The sequence below is a fragment of the Struthio camelus genome, chromosome 2 (assembly GCF_040807025.1).
Source record: "Struthio camelus isolate bStrCam1 chromosome 2, bStrCam1.hap1, whole genome shotgun sequence".
Lineage (NCBI taxonomy): Eukaryota > Metazoa > Chordata > Aves > Struthioniformes > Struthionidae > Struthio > Struthio camelus.
Genome location: NC_090943.1, coordinates 4,291,077 through 4,305,995, shown reverse-complemented (window position 1 = coordinate 4,305,995; position 14,919 = coordinate 4,291,077). Strand labels below are relative to the sequence as shown.

The 14,919-nt window shown below is 43.0% G+C and overlaps 1 protein-coding gene across 2 annotated transcripts in view; it reads left to right on the top strand.

Moving 5' to 3' along the window:
• The window catches only part of VIPR1 (vasoactive intestinal peptide receptor 1), a 117,792-nt gene extending 116,431 nt beyond the window's left edge, over positions 1-1,361 (top strand). The window contains exon 13 of one of the 2 annotated variants that reach the window (XM_068934124.1): positions 302-1,361. In XM_068934124.1, the coding sequence (XP_068790225.1) occupies positions 302-493 (192 nt within the window). In that variant the 3' untranslated portion in view covers positions 494-1,361. The remainder of the gene's footprint in view (positions 1-301) is intronic. The other variant, XM_068934125.1, reaches the window with a different exon arrangement.
• Positions 1,362-14,919: the final 13,558 nt, after the last annotated feature.

Genomic DNA, 14,919 nt, shown 5'->3' with positions numbered 1-14,919 from the left:
TCTACGTGGCTAGAAGTTCTTTCCAGATTATGTCAGTTTAATGACCTTTGTAAAATAATTCCTTAAAATATAAGATGAATCTCAGAGTCCCATTCAACACCTTCTTCCTGCCCCAGGAAAGCACCCTTGATTGCTCAGGGAATTGCACTCAGACAGTCACCCTGGCCACCTTAACAGCCAAACCCAAGCAGCAGCAGTTTCACCCCTTAGTAAGTGGGTCTCCCGTTACTATTCATACAATCTAGTGAGAGCAACAGAAAATACTCCCCTCTGCTAACTTACTTGTCTTTCCACGGCTTAGGTCCAAGCTGAGCTCAAGCGAAAGTGGCGGAGGTGGCATCTGGAACGGTTCCTGGGCTCGGATATGAAGTATCACCACCCTTCCTTGGGCAGCAACGGCACCAACTTCAGCACCCAGATCTCCATGCTGACCAAGTGCTCACCAAAGACACGCCGGTGCTCTGGCTTCCAGGCCGAATTCTCTCTGGTGTGATGGGGAGAGACTCTGAGCACTGAGCATCTGAGAGAGGAACAGGGAGAAGGATCCCCAGGAATCAGTGATACAATGACAAACCCTTATGAAATGAAATGCTCCACATGAGCCAACAGAGGACACAAAACTGGAAAAGCCACTGGCATCCAGAACAAGATCAGACAAGCCAAGAGGCAGAGAAATATTTTTCTTCTCCCTCTTTTCAGATCTTTCACTCTAAGTTGATGCCCTCAGGGGTTGATAACTATGAGTAAAGGTCCTAGTCACTTGAGGAGAGCCTGGGAGGTCATATTGTGTCATAAATAATGAAGTAAGGAGAGCAAAGGGAGCCTGAGTCCTTGGTGGCTTTACCAGAACCAGCGTCTCTGAAACAGATAAATTGCACTTTTTTTTTTAAATGAGCCAGTCAAAGAGAGAGGGAAGCAAGAAGTGGTATTGGAAAAAATGCCAAATGTATGAATGTGCCAAAAATCCAGTTGATAAGGGGTGATGATAAGGCACCAAAGAGAGAATCAGGGGCAGCAGGGAGAAGGAACAGAAAAAACAAGCAGCAGCGGGAGAGGCCAGCAAACGGCCCCTGCCCCTGCATTTTACATTTACAAAGAAGAAGCTGCAGCGGCAGGAAGGCCCCCTCAGAGGATATCCCAACATTGGACTGTCTTCTGCTAATTGCCCACTGTCCATTCCATCCTCGTTAGCAAAAGCTTTCCAAGCGCCTTGGGTGTTCCTCTTGAAAAACAGCTTGCTGAGAAGGAACAGTGTGAATGCCCTTCTCTGCACTATGTTCATGACATCGTATTTTGTTTGGTTGATTTCAATGAACAGGGAACTCTCAGTTTGCATGTATAAAAAACCAGGTACAGATGCCAAAAGCAGAGCATGGCTGTGTTTTTCATTTTGTTTAAGTTCGCCCATAGATCTTGGTGCATTACCGCACCCAGGATCATTAGGGATCAGGGGAAAACAATTGATCTGTAATTCGTTTGCACTTGCTTAACACACGCTGCCAGGAAAGAGAGATATAGAACCCTGTAATCCTTAATTGAATCAGACCTGCCGTAAGGAGCGACTCTCTAGATGAAAAAATTAGCTTCACAGCAGCAAGCAAAATTGCTTTCATCAAAACAAGGTTGGCTCAGCATGTAACTGGCGCTCCAGGAGTCAGGAAGGAGTGAAGGAGCTATTAAATTGATTTCTGCTTCAGCTTTTGCAGGGAGCTTTCATCCTATGATGAAGGCACTGTTAGATCTTTAAAATGTGCATGTGCGTCTTGTCTCTTCTGTAAAGGCCTATTAGTTTCCATATTAAGGCAAACCCTGTTTGAAGAATGTACACAGATGGTGTTAAGACCAAGGGAAACTTTCTTTTTCTTTTCTTTTCTTGGCAGAGGGGAGAAGGAATGGGGTGCAGCTGAATTCTGCTCACAAGAGCCAGGCTAGCAGCTGGGGAGATCAAAGTCGCCGGTTCGCAGCGCTGCATGGGCAACTCACGCTTAGACCCTGCCGTTGACGCAGCCCCTGTAATCTCAAACCCAGGCAGAAGATAGACAGGACTAGGATGCTCATGATTGTTTCTGTATGTGTGTCCTGCCCAATTGACTTGAATGGAGTCACACCCATTTTTCACCAAAGAGTGTGAAATCACTGCCCAGCCCAGGTATACGCTTGGTGGTAGGGCTGCTGTCATCCTTTTGTAACCTGTAGTAAGTGCTGTCATCATAACGGAAAGTCTGGATCATCAAAATGATGCATGTACATGGAAGGGAAATTAGACTCCTCTTTCAGTGTTCAGAGGTCTCAGCTTGTCCACCAGGCACTTCCAGCACCGGGATGTCTTCTTTCCAACTGAAGGGTAGCTCATTGATGGGAAACGTCTTTAACTTGGTGGGTGTGGGTTTTGTTCTCGTTGGTTTTTTTTTTTTCTCTCTCTGTTTGTTCGTTTGTTTTAAGCATCTGTGTTTCTCTACCAACAAACCACACTGAGCCCAGGAGAGCTGCAAATCTGGATGTCCAGTTTCCTTCTCAGTTCTGAGGCTGTTGTACCAAGCCATATCCCTCCCTGGAGTTACACCTGCTATTATTAGAGCTGAATGTTACCAAAGTATTTCTCCACATGTATGGATTGAGGACGGCACTGAAGGCTGAAGTCAGAAAGGGGCATGAGATGCTCTGCCAAAACTGCAGTGAAGGGTAGACATGCACTCATTAGTTTTCAACGAGCTAGCTCAGATACTGTCACCGTGTAGCCATGGTTACCCAGGCTGCCGCTGCACTACCTAAGAGGGTAGGTAGACAGTCATGTAGATAGTCATGCTGAGCTTCATGCTCCTGGCTTTACATTCCTGACTGGTCTCCAGGCTGGCCAGGTGCAAGCCATCTGTGTTATGGCTACGTTACTCTGAAACCGTAATATTAGCAGTTAGAATCTAACACTGACATGCCATGAGATCTTCAAAATGCCCTCTTGACAGCTCTCTAATTCCCACAATCCAGAAAAACCATGAGGATGCTTAAAATTCCTCCGTGTTGCTTGTACAGAAGCCCTTATGCCCTGATGCCCACTGGAGCAAGGTCCACATCTAAATCCCACTGGAATGAGGTCCACATCTAAATCCCAGTGAGGTTTGCAGAGGCAAGGACCCCTCTCTGTTTTCAGTACTGGTGTTGCCCTCGTGGACACTTTCAGAACTAAGTTAGGACTCACACAGAAGGTACTATAGAGAAGTCCCACCAACCCCCCCCTAGTTTTTCTCCCATGCATGATTCAAAGCAGGGATTTGACTCAACTCTGCAACTTCCCAAGTGAATGGCTAGCTGCTAGGAAGTCCAAAAGAGATAGGGGAAAGGGCTCTCAGCTTGCAAGTTGTTCCAGCTGGTAAAACAAGCTTCCTTTTACTGATTCAGAGTTTGGAACATCGTCACGCTGTGGAAAAGGTTTGAGCCGTCAGACTGCAAAGTCATTCACCTTCTTCATCTGTCGTGGTACCTATTTATATCCAGCTGATGTGGTGGGCTGCAGGAAAGCACCGCCAAATCCTGTTAATGCCTTCACTGAAGTACCTGAGATGTGAACTCAAATCCTAGGTCCCAGACACAATTCCAAGGAGGAATTTGAGCACAGAGCTGTTGGGCCTAAGTGAAAACCATCGCCAACCATCTCCTTTTGAAATATGTGGGGGAAACTCTTCCCGTCTATTTCAGGCAGCCTCATTGCAGGAGAAGGTTCATGCCTATGAGATCCAAGTAGTATGAGCAACCTTGTGCGTTTTAACTCTGTGGTTCTTCAACATCTGTTTCACCTCCATAGCCTTATAACTCCATTTGCAGAAGGACCCACTGCTTTGTATTTATAGCTTCGCTTTAGTTTCAGCCTTGTGCTAACCTGTGCCAGCGTCAGACATATGCCGAAGGCAGCATGCATGGGCTTGCCGTTAAGAGATGTGACAGGAAAAAATTAGGCAGCTTATTTGCCCATGCTGCAGGGCCTTATGCAGCCTCTGATCTGCATGCACCACCAGGCTGTTTGGCATGGGAGCCCGAAGGTAGGATGTGACCTAAACTGAGGGTCTCCCTTGAAAATAGCTAGCTACATTAACATGCCAGGAACATGGCCCTGAGGACCCTACTTGCAATTACTTCATCACTGAAAATCCAGCTCTGTTGCCATTATTCTGTCATGGGTGTTTCAGAGATGAAATGAATGTGCTGAGAATACCTGCTGTGACAGGCATGGCAATATTTGTGATGCAGGCAGTGGAAAGCTGCCAGCCCAGCTGTGTTGGCCTCATATTGCAGGAGAACAGAGGAGTCAGTGATGAAATAAGAGCTTTTCACTCTGGGGTTACGAGCAATCAAGTGACCGAAAGGTGTTTCACCACTTGCTCTGGGATTTAGATCAGACCCTCATTTAAGTGACTTACCACAGGAATTTGGCTCGACAACTTGGCCTCCTTAAGAGTGTGTCCTTTATCCAGCCCTGCAATAAAATAGAGTTCAAAGACCTCGCTGCAACCCCAAACTACCATCGGAAAGGCATTGTCCCAAACCAGTGCAGAATATGTGATCAATTGCTCAGAACTACTGTTATTTCTCATAAAGCACAGATCTGTCCTCTTTTAACTCCAGGGTAAGACAGGAATGACTCCAGTGAATGCAGCTGAGTTACTTTGGTGCAAAATAAGAAGCATGCTTGGATGTGTTAAGCTTTTAAATGTATTTGAAGATCATAAATTTGGACTCCAAAACTCTTTACAGAAATCAGGCCAAATTCTGATCCCAGCTGCACCAATTACTTTACTACAGTGCCTCCTGATTTACGCCAGGATGGAACTAGAATTTGACTTTTTGTAAGAATTCCTTCGTCTTCAGCCTGAAACAGTTTATTTCCTGTTTATACAAGTGAGAGCTCAAATTCACTCCTGTTGATTAATCATTCCAGATTTCAGTGATTAAACTATTACATAATTATTATTAAGTAGGGAACAATCAAAATATAAAAGTTAAATAATTTTCTCAATATCCAGAGGTACCTGGTTCAGTGCCATTATTAGACTGCAGGTATTTCTGCTCAGCTGTGACCTACATGGCTTTGTGCCCCCTCATAAGTAGTAAGAAATGAGAATATGGCCATGTTTAGGGTTTAAAAAGGAACTGTAAAGAAATTGTAGGCTGTGGCAGAATTTCAGGCTATTAACCACATCTATTTTTTAAAAAGAGAACTATTCCGCAGCAGAATTGTTGCTGCAATCTTGGAAAGAAAAAGGGAGCCCAAACAAGCCCAGGAGACCAAACACCTGACATTTCCTTATTTTTTTTCTATTCTTTTTTTTTTTTTTTTTTGGTCTAGGAAACAGTTTTATTTTTAACAAGGAAGGTGTTATTGGAGAAATTTATATATATATATATATATATATATATATATAAATTAGACAGTCAATTTACTTCCATCTCAATATCCAGCCTTATTCCAGTTCAGCTCAGAAGCAATGAGGCAGTGTGGAGTATGTGTCACATGGCTATGCGAGGGAAGGGGTTAACACCAAATTTCTGCTCCAGTCTCATGGAAATACTTTCAAAGAGAGATGCCTCGCCTCACTAATAAAAGATCGCCTATTAGCTTTTTTAAAAAGCAGAATGAAATTGCAAATAAAGCTCAGGGATGACTTTTGCTTGGCTCCTTTGCGGGGATGAAATGGTTTTGGTGGATGAGTCTGTCTCCACTTTTTTCTACCACCAGCACCGCAGTGTGTCCTTGCTTTTTTGATCCTCCACAACCCCCAAGCAGAAGCTGTGCAGGAGAAACCCAAAGCAACGGTGGAGTGAGAGCGATGTGTTTAAACAAGGGGAAAAACAGTGCATTTCCGGAGGAGATAAGAAAGCTTTTCAGGCTAGAAGGGAGGACTTAGAAGTGCCAGCGCTTGCTTTTGTGCAGCTCATTTTATTCTATCCACACAAGTTCGTGTTAGCACCTGCTTTGATTAATGGCCCGTGGAAACGCATGTGGTAGTAGAAGCAATGAGGCTGAGAAGCAATATTTCTTCTCTGAAAGTTGACTCTAACACAACAGCCCATATAAAACGTGCCCTCTCTTCACCGTGTCCCAGACACTGTTTTCAGGTAACGCATTTAGCTAAAGGCGAAGAGTTCCCGACAGCAGTGTTGATACAGCCCATGTACAGCCCTGCGCTTGCTCCCAGGGCATCTCCGAATCAGTTGTGAATGTGCCAAACTCTTGGAGACAAGGATTGCAGTCCTGAACTTCCTGACTCGCAATGCAACTTTACACCTTTCAGATACCAATGTACACAGGGGCAAGGGCCATAATGCTTCCTGACCGTGGATGACCTTCGAAGGGCAGGAGGCCAAGCTCTTGGCCTCATATATACTAGTATCGATCTGGAATGACTTTACTGATATCATCCTAGAGCTAAACCACTGTAATAGGGAAAATAATTAAATCTCAGACTGGTACTTGGAGTCAGACTTTCCAAAATCCAGAAGGGAATACGTTTTGATCCATTTTCTTTCAGCCAGTCAACTTTTCACCCCATCTCCAAACCCAGTATTTACAAACCAGCCTGATGAGGTATAATGACAATGACTGATCTTGTTATTACCCATGGAGATCTGTACAACTATAAACTATGACTTTTGGGAATTAGGAGTTTCCTGGGCCAACAGAGTGTCTCTTCCACCTCCTACCATCTAAAAGACCTAACTCCTCATTTGCTTGCACCTCGTTGTCCCGTATAGTGAAGAGTCCTACCTTTGAAACCCTAGTTATTTTTAGCATACTGTGAAATCACAGGGAAGAAGACAAACGCTGGGACTGGAAACTCTACAAACAGATCTTTAAGAGAAATAATCCCCATTTGGGTTCTGAGGGCCAGGCCTTCCGCATATGTAAATTGGCATCAGCAGAGTGCTAGTGATTTCCACCTGCTGAGTTCAGACCCTAGTTTTGTGGATATTGTAAACCTGTACATAAAGGAAACCGAAATAGTACGTTAAAATAAAAAAAATACACATTTTTGGTACTCTGTGGATGCTAAATCTAAGTTCAAAAAGGCGCTTTTAAATTCAAGAGTGTATTTTTCAGACTCTGTGTTTCAAATACAGATCAAGTTGTTCTTGTTCAGTAGCTGGTGCCAACTGACTCTTTTTTCTCACTCAGACTGTAAGCCCCTCTGCTCTGCCCTCCTGTAAATAGGCTTGGACTACAAAGAGTGATGAAAATTCGCTGTGAACAGAGAACTGCTGTTAAGCCACCTCTCTGTGGACTTTTATGTGCCTAGGTGCTTGTGATGTATTCTTCAGGCCAGTGAGATCAGGCCTGCTTGCTCGGCACAGGTGAAATCTCTGCCTTGTTTCATGGCCTTTTGCCCTGTTATTTATTTTGTTCTGACTCTGTAAATATGCAAGGAATTGGCTGGTTCTTTTCCTTTGTGTTTGGTTCATCTCCTTGCTTCAGAGGACGTTCTCTGTGGTTGACCCTGCTGAAAACAAGCAATAAAACCAACGTGAAGACATTGTGTCTTAGGTGTTCTACTTGATATTTTAATTATTTTTTTCTCAATCCCTGAAGAAGACACAAACAGAGACAGTGGAGGAGGAAAAGCCAGAAAGGAGGTAGTGAGCTGGTAAGGGAATTACCTAGAGCTGCAAAACGCAAAACGGTCTCGTACTTTGCGTGGTTAGCCAGATCGACCAAATCGCTCTCAAAATGGGAGAACTTCTTCAAGAACCTCTGTGCCAATATAAGAATCAGTAGCAGTCCCAGCAAAAGTGATGCCCAAAGCCTCCACAATAAAGGCAACACTACTGCATGTGCTGTGTGGCTGGATGCAACATCCTTTGGAGATAATAATCATGCAATTACAAAAAGACATGATGGTTCTTATGCCAAGATCAAGAGCTGTTAAATGAAGGTAAACCGCAAAAAAGTCTAGCCCATGCATTCAGTTTCTAGAAGAAGCCACCATTCAAGATATTTCTCTGCCTCTTTCCTTCCATCCATTTCCTTCCTTACCCTGCAGAGGTATAAGGACCTCTGGTCCTTTTAACAACAGTACTTCCTTAGCCAGCTGAGTCAGTAGCAGCCAGAAGAATTCCTGTATTTGTAGGTACCTAAGTCCATGCTTGCACATATCCATCTGTTGATTGTTAGAAATTTAGGGCTAGATGTTGAAACATTCTCCAACTGTCTTACAATGTTATGGCATTCAGAAAACAGCCAGATTCATCCCCTTTGAAAGAGACTAAAAATAAGGCCTATCTTTTATATCATAGAATGTAGCAGTTTCTAACTAGCCTCCAAGACCAAGTAAACCTAAAAACTCATTAAAATCAACTTTGTTCTCATTCTGTATCAAACACACTCGGGCTGGCAATTCTCTGGGCCGTGCAGTAGGAGAACCTGCGAGCAGCTTTTCAAGAGCAGAGGTGATGGGTCCATTTCACCTGCAGAAATCTCGCACCACTGTGTGAAATTGCAGTGCTTTATCTATGACAAGGGAGCCATAATCCAGCTTTCTCTGGAATGCCTGCCATATATAATGACCAACGGCATCTTATAGTGCAGGCAGAGAAGCGATGGTTATTGAGTCAGTGTCAAGCAGGATCTTTAGAGTGTGAGAGCTTCTTTCCCACCATCATTAAGTTCAGGATGGGCTAACTTACCATGCTTCCTGGCAAAGCAAGTTAATCTTCAGGTTGTTCCTTCTCTGCTGTTCTAGCTCAAGTCGGTGATTTGACCCTGGGGTAGTCACAACCATATAATACGATACCACAGCGCCGGTTGTGGCAACAGCTTCCGTGATCTGTGCATCATGAGTACATCCTGCGCTCAGCTCTTTTAACTATGCACACAAGATCCATCAACCTCAACACTGCAGAATGATGCACATCAGCACACCATCACTATGAATGCGCACACAAAACCACAATAGAGCTGAGTGTAAAAATAGTTATACAAGTGGATAGTTAACAACTTCCAGATGTAAAGCTAAGCACAACAACTGGGTCTGGGTTAAACATCCTGCAAAGCTTACTTCTCTAGTTTGCCTTTGGGACTTCCTTGATTTGCCTTTGGAGGTTAAGTGAGGTTTCTAAATATGCTGTTTATCCACCCCAAAAGGAATGCCTTGATTTTCAGAAATGCGGAGTTCATGAGAAGTGTTGAATGTGGAGTACAAATCTGACCACTTACCTCCCTTCAAATGCACTCCAGCTTCAGAATAGCTCCCTCCTGGGAAATATATGGACTAATCTTTTTACAGGGATTTCACAGATTCCTCCAAATCCACGCCAGTAGATTTCAATTCATTAGCAGGCCATTTAAATTAATATTTCTCTTGGCACAGATTTAATTGCCCAACAGGGCTAATAAGACTTTAACTCTCTTCCTTTCCACTGTCCCTTCATGGAGCTGGTGGTGCTGCAGAGCCCTAGTTTGTCTCTGCCTCCTCAACGCACTATGCGTGCCAAGTGCAGGCACCTGGTACATTCGTCCCTGGAGCAGGAGGCACACTGCAGCAATGCTCAGCCGGTGGGGACCATGTGCTCAGCCCCAGCAGTTTTCCAGCCCTGCCAGATGACCAGATACCTCCTGAACCTCATATAAGTGACCTTAACTTTGCAGCTTCCCCTCCAGCTTTCCCAATGGTGTTGCGCCTGCGCCTGCATCCCATACATATTTCATCCTTGCTCTGTGCCCATTTCATTTAGAGCTGTCTTTTCAGGTAATTATTGCTCAAAACGAATCCTGGGTCATCTTCTGTGTAGGAAAAATGCCTAGCAATACTAAGTGAACAATAATCATTCTTATAAGAGACACATTATTTAATGCATATGAATATTTAGCAGTGAAAATAAATTTCAGTGAGAGATCAGTGAGCCTTTTTCTACTACATGGGGCCACATCCACAGCTCATCCCCTTCTTAAGCTGATTTACACCCCACTGCTCACAGAACTAATGAAGAAAGGCCAAGTCTACAACTAGAGATGACAAGTCTTTGCTATATCTGTCCCTTCTTTCTACATGGATTAACCATTTTCATTTAAAAGTGAAGGGTCTAATGCCTTAGGCCGTTCTGAAAAGCAAAGATATTGCATACTGACTTTGATTGGCTTCCTCTGTGGCTTAAAACACAAGTCGGGAAAATACAACACAAAGGCCAGGGAAAGAGAAGCTCGGCCAATTGCATTTATTCTGTGTCCATAGAAGCAATAATAATCAAAAGCTGCCAAAAAATGTCTTTGATATGAGGAACTCCAATTATTACCTAGAAATTAATTAATGTAAGTGGCTTTGATGAAGGTCACATAAGAAGTCCGAGGCAAAAATCATCACTAAAATCCAAACATCCTAAATCCCTGCTGAGTGTCCTTTGTGCAAGAGCCATCCCTTCTGGTTTACAACGAGCATAGCATTGCTTTCCCTAGACACACAAAGTTAGACCTACTTTGGTAGAACATGTGATCACATATATCTGGAAATTCTTGAGCTTGGCTTTTAGGACTTCTTTGTGTAAGTCTCAGTTCAGTGGTGAAGTGGCTTTTCATGGCTGCAAAAACACTATTCTTGATAAGAAAGAGCTATGATTAAAAATGGTCAATAGCATCCTTTTCCTTTGATCCCCTGTGGTTTCCGTGGCAAAGTGACAAGATGAGGACTTTTGTGATCTCCATGACATTAAAGCAATTTCCCGCTTAGTGAATCAATTTTAGCTGTTAAATTATCTTCTCTCAACATGCAACCAGTTGCATTCAGTCCTGCTACTGAGAATATAAAGTTTGAACTGTGACTCAACACAATCCATAGGAAGAGTCTAGTTGGCTTCAGATAAGTTTAGAAAGACACTAAATTGTCTAAAGATCACAAAGGAGTGTGGTGCAAGGAACCTAAGCACTTTCTCACTGTTGTAATCCCATTACTATATACTTCTAAAAGCCTTTAAAATGCCTCCTCAGATGGTGACATATGCTAGCAGAGAAAGCTTTCCCACTGGTACAGCTTCCTATGCACTAAACCTTCTGTCGGATCATATGAACAAAACTGGATAAATCCAAGGGTCGTCTCAAAATAGCCATTTCCCACGTAGTGCTGTTCTCTGAACCAAATCGGCCTTGCAGCCAAAGACCAGAGCAGGCAAGCGTTTCATGTAAAAGGCATTAGGTGCCTCCTGTTCAGGTGCGTGGTCATGAACTCTCCCCTAGAGGCCATAGCCCCGTTGAATGTATTGCCTCCTTCCATCTCTGCCCCTATCACGCTAGCGGTTGAAGCTCTCCCCTTGGGAATATCGCCACTCTGTCCAGTTGAGATCAAGGGCTTGAATGCCTATGACACAGTTTGAGAGTACAGTATCCAACTTGGCTTGCTGAGACCAGCCTATGTCAGTCCTGCTCTTGGGTGTCAGAGCAGCTCTGCTGGGCACACTTATTGCACATTCACTGAGAGAGAGGTAGAGAAAGAAAGGACACTTGCTGGAGAACCAAGTCCAAATATACACTCTAAAGCACGCTTAGCTGTCCAGGCCATAACAGGACAAGCGCTTCAAACCAGAGCTTCAATATCTGGCTAGTTAGACATTTCGGGTGAGAAATAGAAGTCCTATCAATTAATATCAGCTCCAAATGAAGGAGAAGGGAGATTCAAAGCTTGGTCTCTAGCCAAAATGTTGCATGAATGAGTTTTAAGTGCTTCATTAGCTCTTGACAGTTTTGCATTTTCCAGCAGACAACATGTAGAAACGTAGAGGTGTGGCTGGGACCTGGGCATTTGTTTTTAAAACGCTGTGATACCTATAGGCAAAATGAAGAAAACCAGGGTAAAACTATGTCATACCAACACCTACACATTTGTATCTCCTTCCCAGCCTTCCAGCAGGTTCTGACAGTTCGTTGCACCCAGTTGTCACTTTGCACCTGAATCTACTTTTGAATAATTGAATGCACATTCCAATCTTATTTTGTAAATGAAGGAAAATGCCAGTGGCGGGAGCCCAAGACTGAGCTGGCTACTGCTGCCAAGAATCTGCCTCCCCTAATCCTTGAAGATTTACCTTGCTGGGATGCCTAATCCATGGTTGGTTCTCATCAACAACTTAATTCTGAGCTCCTCAGCATGAAAGTTAGAAGCCATAATATTTCATTATGTCCTGTCTGTTCTCAGCAAATAAATATGGACATCCAATAGAAACACAGCTTCTGTCTGCAGTGATGGAGGAATTTATTACAGGACTCTTCATGCAATGCGTTTTCTGGTTTTGATCGGATACAGCTTTTCATTGCATCCCGTCACGTATTTCCCACCAAGTCAGTGTATGTGATCTAGTTTTCAGCAAAACTCCAGCCTTCTCTCCTTGTGTCCCATTTGATCTGTAGAGAGGAGTCTAAACAGAGGGCTACTTGGGAGCGGTTCCGGCAAGCCTCTTTGGCCTTTGAGAAAATGCCAGCTATTCTCATCTATGATGGCAGAAGGTCCACACACATCTCATAGCCCACAGTAATCTCCCTGAGACAGCAATAAGCACGAGCACAAATTGCTCAAGCCCAGCCCTTCTGCTGCCAAAGCATGTCTAGCCTTGTCCTCTTGGATGAGTCTGAACGCACCCTTTTCTTGGTTCATGCTGGTCACATTTTCAAGGATCTGTTCGTAAATGAAAAGGTTATTTATAATCATAGTCATTTATCTCATTTGGGAAGAAAGACTAGCCAGTTTTCTCTTTTTCTGCTTCCATTACTGGCCAGAGATGAGCAGTTTCTGAGAGGATTATTGTCATTGTGGCTAGAGCTGGACAGGAATAAAGTTTGGAATCAAAATTAGAGAGCACTCCTCAGTTCTGGGCTCTCACCAGCTCCCCCAGATCAGAGGAAGGTTTTGGCTTTCATGAACTGGGCTGATTATTAGGTCTTGTGTGAAGAGCTGATTGCACTTGTTTGGCTGCTGAAAAGAGAAAGGGAGGGAAGGAAAAGAACATAGTTTTTTTTGAACAAAATGTTAAAGCAGATGAGTTTGTTTTATTTTGTTTTGTTTTTCCCTGAACAGAGAAATCTGAAAAATGTACTTTGAAAAGAAACATTTGTGATATGAAGTGAAGCATTTTAACTTGTGCCATGAGGATTTATAAAAAAAAAAAGGGGAAAAAAAATTAATACAACAAACACAAATACACTCACAAAAAAGGAAAAAGTCAGCGCTGCCTCTCTTGTACTAGCACACCCAACAGCCAGAGTAAGTAGCTACAGCTAAAGCAACAACCTAGATCCACAATATCCAAGTTTGAGTCCTTTTCCGTTGTGCATAATTGGATGACACTGAATTATTTATTAGACTACAAAATAGAAGAACTTGACATCTCTCAATTTTTTTCCATTTGCATTCCAATTTTCCCTTTGACTTTCTATAGGCATTAACTGGAAGAAATTGGGGCTCACGTGCTCCTGCTGTCCAACCCATCTCCTGGCCTGGGAAGAGTTCCAGTCACTAGCCTAGAGAGCTATCCCCTGTTTCAGTGAGTTTTGCAAATGGTGCATCTTTTAGATGCACAGTCTTCTTTCCTTTTGTGGGATGTTACGGGTCTGTCTAAAGTCACAACTGAAATCAGGCATTTATTCAACCTGGGAAAGACTTGGTGAAACACATCTCATTCACTGAAACAAAGAGTGGTGGGATACAAAAGCTGGAGCCCGTGTCACCATCTCAGATTATTGTATGGGCTAGGTTAGTAATCTATGCTGTCAAGGGTAGCTAACTTTCTAAATTTATTCATATGGTTTAGCAGAACTATTTTATCTACAACAATCTTTCTACATGAGTAGTACTTTCGAGATGGTCAAAAAAATTAACACTGGTTGCTGCAATATCAGCGTCCTACCACATCAGCTCACTGTTTCCACAGACAAGATGATTAATTTGTAAGTAATTTATAATATACATAATTTTTATTGCAGATTAGAAGCTTAAGAATCACATCTGTGGAGCTAGGCAGTGAAGAGAAAGGAGTCAAGGGGCACCCTTCCTCACATCGACAAAAGATATATATGATTCACACAACTCCCATTATTCAAATGCCAATCTAATTACATTGCAAGATGTAAATTCATGGAACATACTTTTGAGGGCTGCCCAGAGTCATATTCCAGTTCTGGAAGTCACCCAACTCTTGAATAAGGGTAAAATTCTTCAGATTCAATATTATCTGGAGTGCTACAGCCTGCTCACAGTGAAAAAGCTTTTTGGGTGTTATTAAGTCGAAGAGCAAGACAGCAATTACCCCTGTTTGTTAGGGAGAAATTTCTAGGGAGTATTTGAGATAGGTTCCAAGTAGATCACACGTATTCAGCTAGAACATATCTCTTGTTAGAAGAAAAACAAATACTTGAAAAGGCAAAGAATTTGCAAAAAGCTGGTGAAGTGCCAGCACACAGGTATGAAGCACTTCAGTAAGGAAGATAAATGACAGAGTCCTCACTATTGTCAACAAAGAATCTAGCTGGAGAAACTCATTGTTACCAAAGTTGTTTCCTTTCATGACCAAGACAAAGAAAATAAAAAATGATACAATGCAAATTGGTGAGGTGGACAATGCAGTTTCCCGTTATTCTGAATTATAATTTATCCCATTTAAACCTGTTCTGACCCCCTCAGATCTGAACTCTGGCTCAGCGAGACAGAGCTATTTTCTTCATTTAATCTTAACGAGACAGATACAAATTCATAGCATCAGCCAGGAGAGTGGATCTGATAGACCCATTCAAGCACAGGTTGAGTTTAGCTGTCAAATGTGGAAAAACCTTCCACCCAATCACATTTTGTTGTGAAATTGTCTCTCTGTGGAGACTGCAAGTTGAAAACTGCATGGCATTGCATACATAAAATCATTGTTCACTCTCAGTTAAGTGGACCATAGTATGAAAAGCTAATG